Source organism: Eurosta solidaginis, chromosome 5 (assembly GCF_040869045.1).
Source record: "Eurosta solidaginis isolate ZX-2024a chromosome 5, ASM4086904v1, whole genome shotgun sequence".
Lineage (NCBI taxonomy): Eukaryota > Metazoa > Arthropoda > Insecta > Diptera > Tephritidae > Eurosta > Eurosta solidaginis.
This window is the reverse complement of record NC_090323.1, coordinates 105,026,236-105,046,280: the sequence shown is the minus strand read 5'-3', so window position 1 is coordinate 105,046,280 and position 20,045 is coordinate 105,026,236. Positions and strand designations below refer to the sequence as shown.

Genomic DNA, 20,045 nt, shown 5'->3' with positions numbered 1-20,045 from the left:
ATTCTAAATAAAAATTCCTTGTGAGTTTTTTCACTTCTCCCTTTCCTCCTATTCTGAACAGTGTTCGAAAAAGCGGAAACCGGTTATGGGAGAAAAGTAGGTATTATGAATGTGAGGGAGAGGGAGATTTCTCTGCCATTTCATAGGAGTTTTTTCACTTTTTAAATTAAAGGGAATGCATCAAAATAGTTAAAGGAAAATGGTTCTTTTAACAAAGAGCACTTATTTGTACAAATTTGTGCTAAAATATTTATTTAAATTCTACCACAATATTCTCACTGTTAATACAACAACAACTACAACCACAATATTCTTTATTTTAAGTCGAAAAGTATATGTTGTTGTTGTTGTTGTAGCAATGCTCGCCCCACCTAATAGCCGCGACCGATCAAAAATTGTCATCAATATCCTCTAACGGGAGTCCAAGGAAACTTGCCGTTTCAACAGGGGTGGACCATAAGGAAAGGGGTGTTAGAGGCGTTGGTTCCACATTACAATTGAAGAGATGGTTGGTGTCATGTGGGGACACATTGCAAGCGGGGCATACATTTTGTATGTCAGGGTTGATTCTGGATAGGTAAGAGTTTAATCTGTTACAGTATCCAGAACGAAGTTGAGCAAGAGTGACACGCGTTTCCCTGGGGAGTATTAGTACTGGATTTACCGGGCAATTCCCGGCATAAAGGTCCGACGCCTGTTTATGGAGTTCACCAAGGGCCTGCTTGGCCTTGGGTTTGGTCAGCATCTCATTTCTCTCCCTGATGGGGAGTATTCTCGCCTCATTATGCAGATGGTGTTCTGGGGACATAAGAAGACAGTCCGTGGCGATTCTGAGAGCAGTATTTTGGCAGGCCTGTAGTTTCTTCCAGTGGGTGATTTTTAGGCTTGGCGACCATATGGGTGACGCGTAGCACGTAATCGGCTGGCTAATTGCTTTGTATGTAGTCATGAGCGTTTCTTTATCTTTTCCCCAAGTACTGCCAGCGAGGGATTTGAGGATTTTGTTACGGCTCTGAATTCTCGGAACAATTGCGGCTGCGTGCTCACCAAAATGTAGATCCTGATCAAACGTCACACCCAATATCTTGGGGTGTAGGACAGTCGGTAGCGTAGTGCCATCGACGTGGATGTTCAAAATGGTCGACATTTGGGGCGTCCATGTTGTAAATAAGGTCGCGGAAGATTTAGTCGATGATAATGCCAGGTTTCGCGAAGCGAAAAACTGGAGAGATCAGGGAGGTAGCCGTTTATTTCATCGGCGTTATGTCATCGGCGTAGGAAACATTTGTGACTCCTTCCGGTGGTGAAGGTAGCTTATGCCCCTATTACCGTTTACAACTCAACTCTGGTTAGGCTGAAATTTCGCAATTTGGTATTACAGACTACAACTCAACCTGTCAAAAAATTTTCGGTTGAGTTGTCTAGTCTTACAACTTTTTGTGTCATTGCCGATTACAACCTTGTGTTGGTGTAGTTGTCAAAGACGTCAAAATCTTACAACTGCTTACAAGCAGTTGTCTCATACAATTTTGCAGTTCTTTTGACAAAATGTTACCGTTTAGAAGACGGTTCACTACCTAATTTTTAACAAAAGTTTTCAAAGTTGGTATCAAAAGACACGTTTCGACCTCCGATTTAAGAATCCGAAAACAAAAATGGTAATTCTTTACGACAGCATGACTGCTAATACGCGTCCAAAAATATCGAGAGAGGTGTCAAAAGACGTGTATTAATCTCGAGAACAATAATCCGAAGACGGAAAAGAAACATTTCATCTCTGTCCGGAGATATTTGCAGTTGATATTGGCGATTTTCATGTGGTTGTTGTTGTTGTCTTTTTTCGGTTTTTGTTTAATATCTTTTGGACGAGTTAAAATTTTTATTTTCCGCCTTCGGATTATTAATACTGATGTCAAGACGTGTCGTTTATAACCTCTCCCGATATTTTTGGACACGTATTAGCAGTGCCATGCTGTCGTAAAAAATTGCCACAAAAATTAAAAATTTTATTTCTAATAAAATCTAATTTCATGTGGTTGTTGTATTTTGCCAGATTTTTTGTACGCAGCAATGCAGAAAGGTGTTGGACCCAACCAGGGTTATTTTTACGAATCGCGGCCAAAGGCCGCCAACGCAAACAGATGTTCTGTGCAAAAAAAAAACTGTGTAACGGGCCTCTTATTTCGGACCCTCTCCGGCCATTTTGTGGGTTTTTGTAAATATCTTTCGAAAGAAATAAAATTTTTAATTTCCGCTTTCGAATCCTAAAAACGGAGATGGAAACCCGTCTTTTGATACCACCTTTGATGAGAGTTAGATGGTGCACGGGCTCATAAAACGTTACCAAAAAAAACAAAAAATGTAAAGCCGGTAGTTAAACCTTTCTTAATCAAACAATAATCAACAATTTTGTACACATTTATAGAAAAAATAACGTTTAAACGAATTAAATTGAATAACTTTTTGACTTTATGTAGCGACATTCCAAAGTTGGACGAGGCTGGCCGAGTTCGGATGCAGCCAAAATAGGTGAAATTATGCGAGTATGATACTAATCACTACTCCTGGGAATCCTGTTTGAGTAAAATACAGCTTTTCTGTTTGGGTTTTAATCCACTTCCCACAAATATACTCCTCAATAATATCTAAAACCAGTCCAACACCAAAATCATTTCCACAGCATATTTGATAGCTGCCGTCAGCAAGGAATCGGAGTGTGGCGCATAATTTTAAAATACGAACGCGTACGCGGAAGTGGTCCTTAATTTTGTTTAGTAATGAGTAAAATGCTTCCTTTTAAATCTGCAAAATAACTTCATATGAAGCTCATCATTTGTCACTTGAACATTTTTTTACTTGGTGCTTGGTAGTTCCAAGGGATTGGAATGATCACGCGAATGTTTTCCGTATTTGCGACATGTCAATCACCAACATTTTCGCCATTATAAAATAGATTTCATATAATATTAATAACAAAATCACATTTGAAAATGCTTAAATTTCTGCCACAAATTGATCAGCTGTTTTTTTATCTGTCAAATCATCACTTTCTGAAGTTGGCAACTCAATTCAACTTCAACTGAAATAAGTTGTAATTCGTAATACCAAACAGGAGTTGAGTTGTCTTAAATTTGAGTTGTCTTAATTATAACCCAACTAAGTGGAGTTGTATGCCGTAATAGGGGCATTAGATATGTAGAAATTAAACAAAAGTGGGGATAGGACACCACCCTGTGGCACCCCCTGTTTAATTCTCCTTGATTTTGATGTTTCGTTTCTAAATTTCACCGATGCCTGCCGACCACCCAGATAATTTGCGGTCCACCTTTTAAGACATGGGGGAAGGGTAGACCCTTCCAGGTCCTGCAGTAACGAGCCATGGTTGACCGTATGAAAAGCTTTTGATAGGTCTAGCGCTACGAGTACTGTTCTATGGTGGGGGTGTTGATTTAAACCGCAATTTATCTGGGTGCTAATGGCATTTAGCGCGGTGGTAGTGCTATGGAGTTTTCTGAAGCCATGCTGATGAGGGGCTAGCTGCAAATTTGCTTGGAAATAAGGGAGCAAAATGGCTTCAAGCGTCTTTGCCACTGGCGATAGGAGAGATATCGGACGATACGACTCACCTATGTTAGCTGGTTTCCCAGGCTTTAGTAGCGGGACCACCTTGGCCATTTTCCATTTCTCAGGTATGACAAAGGTGGAAAGAGGCAGATTGAAGACGTGCGCTAAATATTTGAACCCCTCTTTCCCTAGGTTTTTAAGCATCGGCATGGCTATGCCGTCTGGGCCCACTGCTTTGGATGGTTTAGCACGACCAATGGCGTCCTCAACCTCTTTAGCGGTGATGGTGATTGGTGACGCGCTGAATTTGTGTTTATGTGCGCGTCTATTGGCTCTCCGTCTATCTTTGTCGACCGTAGGATGCATTATATATTGTCGGCAGAAAGCGCTCGCGCATTTTTTCGCGTCCGACAGCACTTTGTCGCCAAAGGCGATGGAAACTTTGTCTTTGTGCTTAGTCGGATTCGATAGGGACTTTACGGTGGACCAAAGTTTACCCACACCGGTAGAGAGGTTACAACCTCTTAGGTGCTCCTCCCATTTCGCCCGCTTGTGTTCATCTACAAGCAATCTGATGCGTTGGTTTATATCCCTTATTTGGGGGTCGCCTGGATCAAGCTGTCTTATAAGGTCACGTTCTCTCGCTAAGTTTGCGGCCTCCGCCGGGAAGTGGGGCCGGATTTCGGGAATTCTCCTGGCGGGAATGAAATGTGCCGAGGCCGATTTAATGACCTTACGGAAGGCACGCTCCCCTTGGCGGGCATCAGTCGGGATAGGGAGGGCAGCTAGGCGGCTGTCTGTAAAGGATTTATATTCTTCCCACTTTCCTTTTTTGAAGTTTATGAAAGTGCGTTTTTCAGTGACGACGAAGTCGGCGTTACGCTCAAGCGAAATAAGTATGGGCAGGTGGTCGGATGCCAATGTTACCATCGGCTGCCAGTTGACGCAGTTTACGAGTTCTGCGCTCACGATTGAGATATCTGGCGAGCTGTGACAGCTTCCTACCATACGTGTGGGGGCGTCTCCGTTTATTGTGCAGAACGTCGTTTCTTCTATTTAATCCGCCAACATCTTACCCCTACTGTTCGCCCGCAAGTTTGAATGCCATAGATCATGATGGGCATTGAAATCGCCTAAGATAATGCGATTGTTGCCAGTGAGTAAGGCCTCGATTTTAGGGCGGTATCCACTGAGGCAACAGGTGACAGGAGGGATGTAGATGTTGATGATTTCTAGATTTGCATCGCCTGACCGGACAGATAGGCCTTGACGTTCTAAGACATTGCCCTGCGGTCGATGCCAGGATCAAATATATGATATTGCACAGAGTGGTGTATAATAAACGCGAGGCCGCCTCCATTTCCGCTCTCGCGGTCCTTCCTGTGGACATTATACCCAGAGCAGGTCTGCAATGCAGATCTTGCTGTGAGTTTAGTCTCTTGAATCGCAGCAATGCGGATGTTGTGCCGCTTCATGAAATCAACTATCTCCGTAATCTTCCCAGTTAGTCCATTACAGTTTAACTGCAGAATTCTGAAGTGCATAAGGGGAAACGTCGCCACTCTGGGGGTAAGTGACGGGTGACTAAGCCTGGGTTGGGGAAGGCCAGGACGCAATTGCTGTTGTGGCCCTAGGACTGGGCGTCCTTGGGCAAGCATTGGGGTACCGGGATGATTTGGGTTTGCGACATGGCAACATGGCGCGATGAAACCCGTCGGGGGGTTGCCGTCGCGGAGACCAGAACATCTAGGGAAGTGGCACCACCCAAGGCAGGAGCTGCATTGGGCGGATGTCGCAAACATATATATTCTGTGCTGCAAACGGTGCAAACGGAGGTAGGGACTAAGAGTCTGTTTCCCTGACCTACACGATTGCTGCCGGAAAAGAGGGGGGGAGAAGACGGGGGCAGGGGCTGTTGCTCAGCATTGCTTCCGACTCTACTACGAAGATTGTAGTTATGAGTGGTAGCAGCTTTTTGAGTTGTTGGCGCCGTGGGGCGCGAGAAGCAGCGGGTACTTGTTGTGGCTTGCTGAGCAGCTGGGCTGCTGGCAGGTAGTGTGGGGGCGCTTAGACGTAGACTAGGGGACGCCCTTGGGCGTGAACAGCAAGGAGCCACAAAAGATTTATAAAAGTTACGTGGACGTCGGGTTTTGGGATCAAGCCCAGAACAACCTGTCCGATGCAACCATCCCTTGCACGAGACACACTGAACAGAGTATGAACGTCCTAAAAAGATTCTTTTCCGGCAGATGCAGCAAAACCATTTCTCAGGACCGGGGTCAGGAGACGGACCCGGATTGGATTCGAAGCCTTCCCGGAGTAAGAGAATATGGAGCAGTCCTGCTGCAAGGAGCTGCTGGGAGGATGACAATTTGTGGGAGGGACGAAACAAATTAGATGGGGTCACACTGAAATGACATTCCTTGGTCGGGAAAAATCCCGAGTCGCTCCGGTACATAGAACCGACTGCCTTGGGTATATCATAAGCAACGGTAGAGCTATTGGTATACGTATTTGATGGAGCCATCTAGAAATTGCGCAAGGATTTTTTAATAAGGCTTAAATAGATTTTGGCATATGACGAAGGACGAATTCAACTCAACTTGGCCGCCAGAAAATTGCTTTGCTTAATGAAAGCAGGCAACTCCGGCAGATTTGTGTTATGCGGCCGTCTTCTTCTTATGTTCCGCTGTTGATGTTGCTGTGGCACCAACTCATTACTCATTTCAGTGAATACCACATGAAATGCAATAAATACTGTGCATTGTTTACATTTTATTTCTTAATTTCCAACAAATTTGCAACAATAATTAAAATTTTCAATTTTTTAAACAAAATAAGAAATGTGCAACGAAATTTAAATTGACAAAATAGCTGACTTCGAAAATTCGAAATTCCTATTCCCCAATTATTGTTCTCCCTAGGAGAACAGAATTGGAGGAATTTTTCCGCGGGAATAAAAAAATCCGCGAGACCAAAATTCCGCGAGAATATTTAGAATTGGTCTGATTATATTAGTTTCTTTATTCACGTATGCGTATTATATTAGCTTCTTTATTCACGCAAATTTAAATAACATAAGAATATTCGTAGTATAAAATATAAAAGTTGTATTGCCCCTCTTCATTTACTTTCATTTTAAATTAAATTCACTTCGATAATTCTTTCCGACACAATTCCTCTTTAGTACTTTGGCATATGATCCTCTGTGGGTGCTCCATGGGATACTACAGTGAAAGTACGTTGGAGATACTCTCACATATGTACTCTATGGAATACTCACAAACAAAGCGAGAGTGGGATCACGTACTCCTCTCCTAGGACATCGCAATGTTTGCCGTCTTTCAGTGAGTTTTACAGCTCCGGCTCACGCTCAATTGTCACGGGAATGTTCTGGATCATTGAGAAACTTGAGAAGCAGATGGCGTGAAATTTTCGCACACGTGAAATGTGATAGACAGATGTCGCCGCTGTTTTTTCATGTAATTCATACGGCGAAAGGCTAAGCAGCGACATCTATTTTTGATAAATTAGGTATATTAAAGGCCGCGTTGCCAACCTAAAAAGAAGTAATAAACAAATTATCTGGCTCACAAATTGAACCAGACTTCTATCTGGATTTATCTGGCTCAAATCGTTGTTGCATTTACATGCAAAATTATTTATTTGGCTCAGGATTTTGCCACCGGATGATAGCTGTTAATTGGAGCACATTTTTTGTATGAATTCAGTTTAGATTTGTTTCAGTCCTATCTCCCAAAGGGTAATCCTTACATTACTTATAGAGTACTCGCGTTTTTGAAGGCAATCAAATATAGCGATTTTTCAATCGCAGTGATGGTATAAACGACTGTGAAACATGATTCATCGCTACTGTATCGACTCAATAACAAGATCTCGCGGAGTTGCACAGCGTTAATGACAAATAAAGCTATTTTAACAGTTTTCGTAATTTTATTTGAGCTTTTCAATAGATCTCGCGAAATATTATTTTACCCAGGATTCTTATTGTTATCAGGTGTTCCCTGCTAATGAATGCAGGGGTGAAATAAGTGCAACTTCGTAAAAGACTAAGTTGTAACACATCTTTTGCCATGGCGAAAACTTATGATTACCTCTTCAAATTATTATTGATTGGAGATTCTGGTGTGGGGAAAACGTGCATATTATTTCGCTTTTCGGAAGACGCATTTAACACCACATTTATTTCAACCATTGGTAAGTTTGAGAAATATACTTTGACAACGAATAGCTAATGTAGTTTCATACATATCGTATCATTTGCAAATTGGAAAAGGGTAATTCTATACGACAGCATTTGACAGCGTCTTGACATCAGTATTAATAATAAGACCGAAGGCCGCCAATGCAGAAATGTGTTCTGCGCAAAAATACGGGGTAATAGTCTAGTTGAGGGGTCGACTGCTAAAACGCTACCAAAAATATCGAGAGAGGTGTCAAACGACGCGTCTTGACATCAGTATTAATAATCCGAAGGCGGAAAATAAAAATTTTAACGCGTTCAAAAGATATTAACGAAAAACCGAAAAAAGACCCGCGGGTACCTCCGAAACCGGGTGTCGGATCCATAGTATTTTTGCGCAGAACACCTTTCTGCGTTGGCGGCCTTCGGCCGCGATTATAAAAAATAACCCTGGGCTACGCCATGCCAAGTCCGGGTGTGTGGTATAACCGTGGCTACCGCCACGGTGATGCACAATTTTTTTTGGGGGTACAAACACAACAACAACCACATGGAAATCGCCAACTTCAAATGCAAATATCTCCGGACAGAGATAAAATTTTTCTTTTCCGCCATCGGATTATTGTTCTCGAGATTAATACGCGTCGTTTGACACCTCTCTCGATATTTTTGGTAGCGTATTAGCAGTCGACCCCTCAACTAGACTATTACCAGATTTTCGAGTGAGGTATCAAAAGACGCGTATTAATCTCGAGAACAATAATGGTAATAGTCTAGTTGAGGGGTCGACTGCTAATACGCTACCAAAAATATCGAGAGAAATTTTAACGCGTTCAAAAGATATTAACGAAAAACCGAAAAAAGACCCGCGGGGGCCTCCGAAACCGGGGGTCGGATCCATAGTATTTTTGCGCAGAACACCTTTCTGCGTTGGCGGCCTTCGGCCGCGATTATAAAAAATAACCCTGGGTTACGCCATGCCAAGTCCGGGTATGTGGTATAACCGTGGCTACCGCCATGGTGATGCACAATTTTTTTTTGGGGATACAAACAACAACAACCACATGGAAATCGCCAACTTCAAATGCAAATATCTCCGGACAGAGATAAAATTTTTCTTTTCCGCCATCGGATTATTGTTCTCGAGATTAATACGCGTCGTTTGACACCTCTCTCGAATTTTTGGTAGCGTATTAGCAGTCGACCCCTTAAAATTCGGGTCGCACATGTCGATAGCAACATCAAAAGACGCGTATTTGCGTCAAGATTCAGAATCCGAAAGCAGAAACTACATTTTTTATCTCGTGAAAAGTTATTCGCGGAAAACCCGTCGGTACTATTGTCGCTTTGTTAATTGTGCAGTTTAGGGGTCCCACCCTAAAATTGGTCCTTTTTTTTTGAGTGAAGTATCAAAAGACGCGTATTCACATCTAGATCAATAATCCGAAAGCGGAAGTTAACTTTTTTTACCCGTTCAAAAGATATTAACGAAAAACCGAAAAAAGACCCGCGGGTACTTTTGAAACGGGGGTGGGATCCATAGTATTTTTGCGCAGAACACCTTTCTGCGTTGGCGGCCTTCGGCCGCGCTTATAAAAAATAACCCTGGGCTACGCCATGCCAAGTCCGGGTGTGTGGTATAACCGTGGCTACCGCCACGGTGATGCACAATTTTTTTTGTGGGTATGAACACAACAACCAAATGGAAATCGCCAACTTCAACTACAAATATCTCCGGACAGGGATACAATTTTTCTTTTACGCCTTCGGATTATTGTTCTCGAGATTAATACGCGTCTTTTGACACCTCACTCGATATTTTTGGTAGCGTATTAGCAGTCGACGGTAGTAGTGCAATTTAGGGGCCCCACCCTAAAGTTGGGCCAAGATTTTTGAGTGAGGTATCAAAAGACGCGTATTAATCTCGAGAACAATAATCCGAAGGCGGAAAAGAAAAATTTTATCTCTGTCCGGAGATATTTACAGTTGAAAATGGCGATTTGCATATGGTTTTTGTTGTGTTCGTACCCAAAAAAAAAATTGTGCATCACCGTGGCGGTAGCCACGGTTATACCACACTCCGGGACTTGGCATGGCGTAGCCCAGGGTTATTTTTTATAAGGTGTTCTTCGCAAAAATACTATGGATCCCACCCCCCGTTTCAAAAGTACCCGCGGTTCTTTTTTCGGTTTTTCGTTAATATCTTTTGAACGGGTAAAAAAAGTTACCTTCCGCTTTCGGATTATTGATCTAGACGTGAATACGCGTCTTTTGATACTTCACTCAAAAAAAAAGGGCCAATTTTAGGGTGGGACCCCTAAACTGCACAATTAACAAAGCGGACAATAGTACCGACGGGTTTTCCGCGAATAACTTTTAAACGAGATAAAAAATGTAGTTTCTGCTTTCGGATTCTGAATCTTGACGCAAATACGCGTCTTTTGATATTGCTATCGACATGTGCGACCCGAATTTTAAGAGCAGGACTTAAGTTGAAATTTTACTAAATTTGGAAATTAAAAGGCTTATATTTCATAAACTAAGAGTTTCCTAGAGTTGCGGATGATAATTTTGTGATTTTTAGGACCCCCGCCACCCCTCGAAAAAAAGAAAAGTTGGAAAATCGTGGGACCTTATTCTAAATATTTATATGCGCGCCCGAATGCCGCCAGTGCAGAAAGGTGTTCTGCGCAAAAATACTATGGATCACACCCCCGGTTTCGGAGGGACCCGCGGGTCATTTTTCGGTTTTTCGTTAATATATTCTGAACGAGTTAAAATTTGTATTTTCCGCCTCCCGATTATTAATGCTGATGTCAAGACGCATCTTTTGACACCTCTTTCGGTATTTTTGGTAGCGTATTAGCAGGGTACCCCCCAACTAGACTTTTACTATGGTGTAAGGGTAAAAATTCCCCAAGTCATCTTCCGATAGACACATCTGGCAACATCGTTGCTCACAATGTTAATATTTATGACCTTACCACAGTAAGGGGCGCTGCTGTGGCGGACGGTTCTTTCCTCGTATATAATACTGGACCGCTGAGCCCGCCTTGTCGGGCAGATGGTCGTACGACCAAGATGAACGACTCATTACCTGTTTGTAATAAGGACGATGTAAAGTGGAGGACTGAGTCGCAATCCAAGGACGACAAATACGAATTAAGCGATGCGTCGGACTCGAGGAGCGAGAGTAGTGGTGATTCAATGAACTCCGTGTTGGACAAATGAAAACGGAGAAGAAGAGTGGAGAAGGGTACGGAGCAGAGGAAGTAAAAGAGCTCTCTCGCAGTACCGTGCAGCACTAAGAATTGTACAACGCTTGGGAGCAGTGGTCGACCCAACAGAAGTGGAGATCGAGAGCTTGGAATGGGCTCATGAAGCGGTAGAAGTAGGTCAAAAGCAGTTCAAAAGGTTTGCTGCGAGATACCTTCGGTTCTGCAACCGGTACGAGGAGGAAGAAGCGTCGAATGGCAGAATGAAGAGGCAACGTTCGGCGGAAGGTGACAAGCCTGCTTTCAAGAGGCAGAAAGGACCCAGTCCTAGAGCCGCGAGACAGGGCAGTCGTATAGACAAGACAAGTAGGCCCAAAGCTGTAAATCAGATGGTCCCAATAGCGAGGTAGCAACTACCTCGAAAGCTGCGAGTCAGAGGGAAGTTCCAACTACGGAAGTAGGAGATAAGCCAAAGGGAGTTAACGCTAAGACTCCGGCTTTCTCGGAGGTGCCAAAGGGTGATAACACTAACAGCCCAATCACGCAATCCATCGTAGACTGTTTTTTCGGGAAAGTTACGAAATTGCTATCGTGCGATTCGACCGTGGTTTTCGCTTACCAAGGCAGTCGGTTCTATGTACCGGAGCGACTCGGGATTTTTCCCGACCAAGGACTGTCATTTCAGTGCCAGATATCTCAATCGTGAGCGCAGAACTCGTAAACTGCGTCAACTGGCAGCCGATGGTAACATTGGCATCCGACCACCTGCCCATACTTATTTCGTTCGAGCGTACCGCCGACTTCATCGTCACCGAAAAACGCACTTTCATAAACTTCAAAAAAGGAAAGTGGGAAGAATATAAATCTGCAACAGACAGCAGCTTTGCTGCCCTCCCTATCCCGACTGATGCCTGGTGCCTTCCGTAAGGTCATTGAATCCGCCTCGGCACATTTCATTCCCGCCGGGAGAATTCCCGAAATCCGGCCCCACTTCCCGGCGGAGGCCGCGAGCTTAGCGAGGGAACGCGACCTTATAAGACAGCTTGATCCAGGCGACCCCCAAATAAGGGATATAAACCAACGCATCAGATTGCTTGTGGACGAACACAAGCGGGCGAAATGGGAAGAGCACCTAAGAGGTTGTAACCTCTCTACCGGTGTAGGTAAACTTTGGTCCACCGTAAAGTCCCTATCGAATCCGACTAAGCACAAAGACAAAGTTTCCATCGCCTTTGGCGATAAGGTGCTGTCGGATGAGAAAAAATGCGCGAGCGCTTTCTGCCGACAATATATAATGCATCCTACGGTCGACAAAGATAGACGGAGAGCCAATAGACGTGCACATAAACACAAACTTAGCGCGTCACCAATTACCATCACCGCTAGAGAGGTTGAGGACGCCCTTGGTCGCGCTAAACCATCCAAAGCAGTGGGCCCAGACGGCATAGCCATGCCGATGCTTAAAAACCTAGGGAAAGAGGGTTTCAAATATTTAGCGCATGTCTTCAACCTGTCTCTCTCCACCTTTGTCATACCCGAGAAATGGAAAATGGCCAAGGTGGTCCCGCTACTAAAGCCTGGGAAACCAGCTAACGTAGGTGAGTCATATCGTCCGATATCTCTCCTATCGCCAGTGGCAAAGACGCTTGAAGCCATTTTGCTCCCTCATTTCCAAGCACATTTGCAGCTAGCCCCTCATCAGCATGGCTTCAGAAAACTCCATAGCACTACCTCCACGCTAAATGTCATTAGCACCCAGATAAATTGCGGTTTGAATCAATATCCCCACCATAGAACAGTACTCGTAGCGTTAGACCTATCAAAAGCTTTTGATACGGTCAACCATGGCTCGTTACTGGAAGACCTGGAAGGGTCTACCCTTCCCCCATGTCTTAAAAGGTGGACCGCAAATTATCTGGGTGGTCGGCAGGCATCGGTGCAATTCAGAAACGAAACATCAAAACAAAGGAGAATTAAACAAGGGGTGCCACAGGGTGGTGTCCTATCCCCGCTTTTGTTTAATTTCTACATATCTAAGCTACCTTCACCACCGGAAGGAGTCACAATCGTTTCCTACGCCGATGACTGCACAATAATGGCCACAGGCCCAGGCCCAAAGATCGATGAGCTATGCAATAAAATAAACGGCTATCTCCCTGATCTCTCCAGTTTTTTCGCCTCGCGAAACCTGTCATTGTCACCGACTAAATCTTCCGCGACCTTATTTACAACATGGACGCCCCAAATGTCGACCATATTGAACATCCACGTCGATGGCACTACGCTACCGACTGTCCTACACCCCAAAATCTTGGGTGTGACGTTTGATCAGGATCTACATTTTGATGCGCACGCAACCGCAATTGTTCCAAGAATTCAGAGCCGTAATAAAATCCTCAAATCCCTTGCTGGCAGTACCTGGGGAAAAGATAAAGAAACGCTCTTGACCACATACAAAGCAATTAGCCAGCCGATTACGTGCTACGCGTCACCCATATGGTCGCCAAGCCTAAAAACCACCCACTGGAAGAAACTACAGGCCTGCCAAAATATTGCTCTCAGAATCGCCACGGGCTGTCTTCTTATGTCCCCAGAACACCATCTGCATAATGAGGCGAGAATACTCCCCATCAGGGAGAGAAATGAGATGCTGACCAAACAGTTTCTGTTGAATACCCAGAAACCTGGGCATCCCAACAGACATCTGACTGACGAACCAGCACCGCCTAGGGGCCTAAGGAGTCATCTCCGTAAGCATTTTGATGAAATACGGCACCTGAGAACCCAGCCGTATGAAGCGGAAAAACACAAGCAGGTCCTTGGTGAACTCCATAGACAGGCGTCGGACCTTTATGTCGGGAATTGCCCGGTGAATCCAGTACTTGAAGAAAAATATCCAGAACTCGCAGAAGAGGAACGCATACTCCCCAGGGAAACGCGTGTCACTCTTGCTCAACTTCGTTCTGGATACTGTAATAGGTTAAACTCTTACCTATCCAGAATCAACCCCGACATACAAAAATATGCCCTGCCTGCAATGTGTCCCCACATGACACCAACCATCTCTTTAATTGTAATGTGGAACCAACGCCTCTAACACCCCTTTCCTTATGGTCCACCCCTGTTGAAACGGCAAGTTTCCTTGGACTCCCGTTAGAGGATATTGATGACAATTTGTGATCGGTCGCGGCTATTAGGTGGGGCGAGCATTGCTACAACAACAACAACAACAACCGTGTTTTTCGCCTCGCGAAACCTGGTATTATCACCGACTAAATCTTCCGCGACCTTATTTACAACATGGACGTCCCAAATGCCGACCATTTTGAACATCCACGTCGATGGCACTACGCTACCGACTGTCCTACACCCCAAAATCTTGGGTGTGACGTTTGATCAGGATCTACATTTTGGTGAGCACGCAGCCGCAATTGTTCCGAGAATTCAGAGCCGTAAGACTCCGGCTTTTCCCGAGAAGATGAGTGATGTGGCAAAGCAGTCACTGACTGTGGCGCTGGTTGATTGTAGCAGTCGTTTCGGACAAATGACTACTGAAAGATGGAGATCTGTGGAAAGGGAGCTTATTAGCTTAATGCTTAAGATGATGCGGGAACAACCAAGTAAGCCCCTTCCAACCTTTGATTCGGGGGATGGTATAATGGTGTGAAGATGATAGCGTGCGACAACATCGCGAGCTTGCGGTGGCTGGAGAAAGTGGTTCCAAACCTGTTGTTGTTGTTGTTGTTGTTGTTGTTGTTGTAGCGAAAAGGTTGCTCCCCGAAGGCTTTGGGGAGTGTTATCGATGTGATGGTCCTTTGCCGGATACAGATCCGGTACGCTCCGGTACCACAGCACCATTAAGGTGCTAGCCCGACCATCTCGGGAACGATTTATGTGGCCACATTAAACCTTCAGGCCATCCCCTCCCTCACCACCCCAAGTTCCATGAGGAATGCCCATCATGATCTATGGCATTCAAATTTGCGGGCGGACAGTAGGGGCGAGATGTTGGCGGATCAAATAGAAGAAACGACGTTCTGCACTATAAACGGAGACGCCCCCACACGTATGGTAGGAAGCTGTCACAGTTCGCCAGATATCTCAATCGTGAGCGCAGAACTCGTAAACTGCGTCAACTGGCAGCCGATGGTATCACTGGCATCCGACCACCTGCCTATACTTGTTTCGCTCGAGCGTACCGCCGACTTCATCGTCACCGAAAAACGCACTTTCATAAACTTTAAAAAAGGAAAGTGGGGAGAATATAAATCCTTTACAGACAACCTCTTTGCTGCCCTCCCTATCCCGACTGATGCCCGCCAAGGGGAGCGTGCCTTCCGCAAGGTCATTGAATCCGCCTCGGCACGTTTCATTCCCGCCGGGAGAATTCCCGAAATCCGGCCCCACTTCCCGGCGGAGGCCGCAAACTTAGCGAGAGAACGTGACCTTATAAGGCAGCTTGATCCAGGCGACCCCCAAATAAGGGATATAAACCAACGCATCAGATTGCTTGTGGATGAACACAAGCGGGCGAAATGGGAGGAGCACCTAAGAGGTTGTAACCTCTCTACCGGTGTGGGTAAACTTTGGTCCACCGTAAAGTCCCTATCGAATCCGACTAAGCACAAAGACAAAGTTTCCATCGCCTTTGGCGACAAAGTGCTGTCGGATGCGAAAAAATGCGCGAGCGCTTTCTGCCGACAATATATAATGCATTCTACGGTCGACAAAGTTAGACGGAGGGCCAACAGACACGCACATAAACACAAATTCAGCGCGTCACCAATCACCATCACCGCTAAAGAGGTTGAGGACGCCATTGGTCGCGCTAAGCCATCCAAAGCAGTGGGCCCAGACGGCATAGCCATGCCGATGCTTAAAAGCCTAGGGAAAGAGGGTTTCAAATATTTAGCGCAGGTCTTCAACCTGTCTCTTTCCACCTTTGTCATACCCGAGAAATGGAGAATGGCCAAGGTGGTCCCGCTACTAAAGCCTGGTAAACCAGCTAACATAGGAGAGTCGTATCGTCCGATATCTCTCCTATCGCCAGTAGCAAAGACGCTCGAAGCCATTTTGCTCCCTTATTTCCAAGCAAATTTGCAACTAGCCTCCCATCAGCATGGCTTCAGAAAACTCCATAGCACTACCTCCGCGCTAAATGCCATTAGCACCCAGATAAATTGCGGTTTAAATCAAAACCCCCACCATAGAACAGTACTCGTAGCGCTAGACCTATCAAAAGCTTTTGATACGGTCAACCACGGCTCGTTACTGCAAGACCTGGAAGGGTCTACCCTTCCCCCATGTCTTAAAAGGTGGACCGCAAATTATCTGGGTGGTCGGCAGGCATCGGTGCTATTTAGAAACGAAACATCAAAGCCAAGGAGAATTAAACAAGGGGTGCCCCAGGGTGGTGTCCTATCCCCACTTTTGTTTAATTTCTACATATCTAAGCTACCTTCACCACCGGAAGGAGTCACAATCGTTTCCTACGCCGATGACTGCACAGTAATGGCCACAGGCCCAGGCCCACAGATCGATGAGCTATGCAATAAAATAAACGGCTACCTCCCTGATCTCTCCAGTTTTTTCGCCTCGCGAAACCTGGCATTATCACCGACTAAATCTTCCGCGACCTTATTTACAACATGGACGTCCCAAATGTCGACCATTCTGAACATCCACGTCGATGGCTCTACGCTACCGACTGTCCTACACCCCAAAATCTTGGGTGTGACGTTTGATCAGGATCTACATTTTGGTGAGCACGCAGCCGCAATTGTTCCGAGAATTCAGAGCCGTAACAAAATCCTCAAATCCCTTGCTGGCAGTACTTGGGGAAAAGATAAAGAAACGCTCATGACTACATACAAAGCAATTAGCCAGCCGATTACGTGCTATGCGTCACCCATATGGTCGCCAAGCCTAAAAATTACCCACTGGAAGAAGCTACAGGCCTGCCAAAATACTGCTCTCAGAATTGCCACGGGCTGTCTTCTTATGTCCCCAGAACACCATCTACATAATGAGGCGAGAATACTCCCCATCAGGGAAAGAAACGAGATGCTGACCAAGCAGTTTCTGTTGAATACCCAGAAACCTGGGCATCCCAACAGACATCTGATTGACGAGCCAGCACCGCCTAGGGGCTTAAGGAGTCATCTCCGTAAGCATTTTGAGGAAATACGGCATCTGAAAACACAGCCGTATGAAGCGAAAAAACACAAGCAGGTCCTTGGTGAACTCCACAAACAGGCGTCGGACCTTTATGCCGGGAATTGCCCGGTGAACCCAGTACTCGAAGTAAAGTATCCAAAACTTGCGGAAGAGGAACGCATACTCCCCAGGGAAACGCGTGTCACTCTGGCTCAACTTCGTTCTGGATACTGTAACAGGTTAAACTCTTACCTATCCAGAATCAACCCCGACATACAAAATGTATGCCCCGCTTGCAATGTGTCCCCACATGACACCAACCATCTCTTTAATTGTAATGTGGAACCAACGCCTCTATCACCCCTTTCCCTATGGTCCACCCCTGTTGAAACAGCAAGTTTCCTTGGACTCCCGTTAGAGGATATTGATGACAGTTTGTGACCGGTCGCGTCTGTTAGGTGGGGCGAAGCACTGCTACAACAACAACAACAACAACAGCTGTAGTAATGGTAAGGAAACAGCTGCATTCATAGGAATTGGATTGCCACAAGGATCGGTTTTAGCACCGGTCCTATTTAACATATATATAAATGATATATCTTCGGCGCTAAAACATAGTAAAATAAGGCTGTTTGCGGATGACGCACTGCTCGAAGTAAGTGAACTTAATATCATGTTAGCTAGGAGCAAAATGCAGGAAGACCTGAACACCCTATACAGGTGGCTTTGCAACAATAAGCTTAAACTTAATGTTAATAAAACCCATTTTATAGTCATGTCTAGAGCGATGAATAAGGAATCTTGTAATATCGAGCTAAAAATAATGAACTCAAACATTAACGAAGTTAAAACTTTCAAGTACTTAGGGGTTCAGATTGATAATAAATTAAAATTTAATGATCATATTGATTATATAGTTGCCAAAATAGGCAAGAAAATTGGTTTTTGGAAAAGGTCATGCAAATTTATCAGTAGAAAATACAAACTGAAAGTGTATAAATCCATCATAGAGCCGCATTTCGTATATTGTCCCACAATATTCTTTATGGCCAATGTAACTCAGGTAGATAAGCTACAAGTTATGCAAAATAAAGCTATGAGATTTATATTAAACATGAGGTATGATACTCCCATTAATAACATGATAGAAGCACTAAACTGGTTGAGTATAAAACAGCTCATATTCTACCACAGTATGAAATTTGTATTTAATATTAAGCACGGTAAATTACCAACATACCTCAGCGAAAAGCTTAGATATGTAAATGGTGCACATTCATACGCAATCAGAGAAAACAATAATTTTAGATTACCTCTTTTCAAAACAGAAGTGGACAAGCAAAATATATTTTATAAGGGCCTGAAATATTTCAATGAACTTCCAATGAGTATAAAGCGGGGAAAGAAAGCGGTGAAAAATATGCGCATATTCTAAAATCTTTTTAAATTAGTTATACGCACTAAATATTTGTGAAAAATATACATAAAAACAACAAAAATTGTTAATACATAAAAACTCTAAAATTCAACTACAATTAGCGGACATAAATGTTCTGCAGTTATTTGATGCAAAAACATTGTAAACTACTTTTATAATAAATTTTGTATATGTGTAAAGAAGAATGGAGAAAAAATGTGACAAATGCAAAAGTAATATACGATGAGAAGCGTCAAAAATTCGGTGTGAAGGGGTGTGTGGTAAATATTACCACCTAACAACAAAATGCTCAGGCTTGGATCAATACAGCGTCACCAAACTTGAAGAATGTGAGAAGCTTAGGTTTATGTGTACTGACTGTGTGCAGTTTGTACATAACGTTGATGACATCCTTAAAGATATGCAAATGGTGGTAAAGCAGAATGGACAACAATTAGCAGAGTATAGAAGTGAGTTTGATAATTCACTAAAGAAAAATGAGCGAGAGATTAAACAAGTACTTAAAGCAGTGGAAGTTGCATTTAGTGAAAGAAGCCATTCTTGCGAAACCGCACTGAATATGGTTATTGCGGAATGGAAAGAGGATATAACTGATAAGAAAGTTGTGATCTCAGTCTTTTTAGACTTAAAACGTGCTTTTGAAACTGTGGATAGAGAGGAACTGCTGAATGTTATGTTTAATAATGGGATAAGAGGAAAATCCTTGGAATGGTTCAGAAGCTATTTGAGTAATAGAAAACAGAAGACGATAATTGGAAGTGCAGTTTCACCGGTTGCTGATGTACATATTGGGCTACCGCAAGGTTCAGTATTGGCACCGCTATTGTTTACAATATATATTAACGATATTAAAGAATGCTTGAAATATTGCAATATTCGACTATTTGCGGATGATGCATTGATAACCATTAGTGAAAGAAGTGCGGGCTTTGCGGTATCTAAAATGCAAGAAGACTTAGACTCCCTTTACAAATGGCTATGCCATAGAAAGTTGAAAGTGAACGTGGATAAAACCAAAAGTATGATATTTTGCAAAAATCAAAGCATTATGGGTGCCAATAACCTTAGCAATATTACTCTGAAGATAAGAAATGTTGAAATTCAGCAAGTAGACAAGATCAAATACCTAGGAGTCTGGATCGACAAAAACCTTAGATTTGGAGAACACATAAGTTATTTAGAAAACAAAATTTAAAAAAAAATTGGTTTTATGTACAGAACTTGTAAATATATTAGTCAACGACACAAATTATTAGTGTATCGATCAATTATTGAACCGCGCTTTATCTATTGTCCAACAATCCTGCTATTAGCAAATGACACACAAATAAAAAAACTGCAGATACAACAAAACAAGGCAATGCGATTAATTTTAAAATGTTCGCTTAGAACACGAAAAACTACAATGCTAAATATGTTAAACTGGCTCAGTGTAAAACAGTCGATATATTATTTCACATTGAAATGT

The 20,045-nt window shown here is 43.7% G+C and overlaps 1 protein-coding gene across 5 annotated transcripts in view; it reads left to right on the top strand.

The window, feature by feature from the left end:
• Positions 1-7,169: 7,169 nt before the first annotated feature.
• Positions 7,170-20,045, top strand: part of Rab8 (RAS oncogene family member Rab8) — a 252,562-nt gene continuing 239,686 nt past the window's right edge. For 2 of the 5 annotated variants that reach the window (XR_010953782.1, XR_010953781.1), the window contains exon 1: positions 7,175-7,782. Coding sequence is in view for 3 of the 5 variants with exons in the window: in XM_067790109.1 (XP_067646210.1) it covers positions 7,659-7,782 (124 nt within the window). In the remaining 2 variants the exon portion in view is untranslated. Of the gene's footprint in view, positions 7,783-20,045 lie in introns of all 5 variants that reach the window. The other 3 variants (XM_067790109.1, XM_067790111.1, XM_067790108.1) reach the window with 3 other exon arrangements.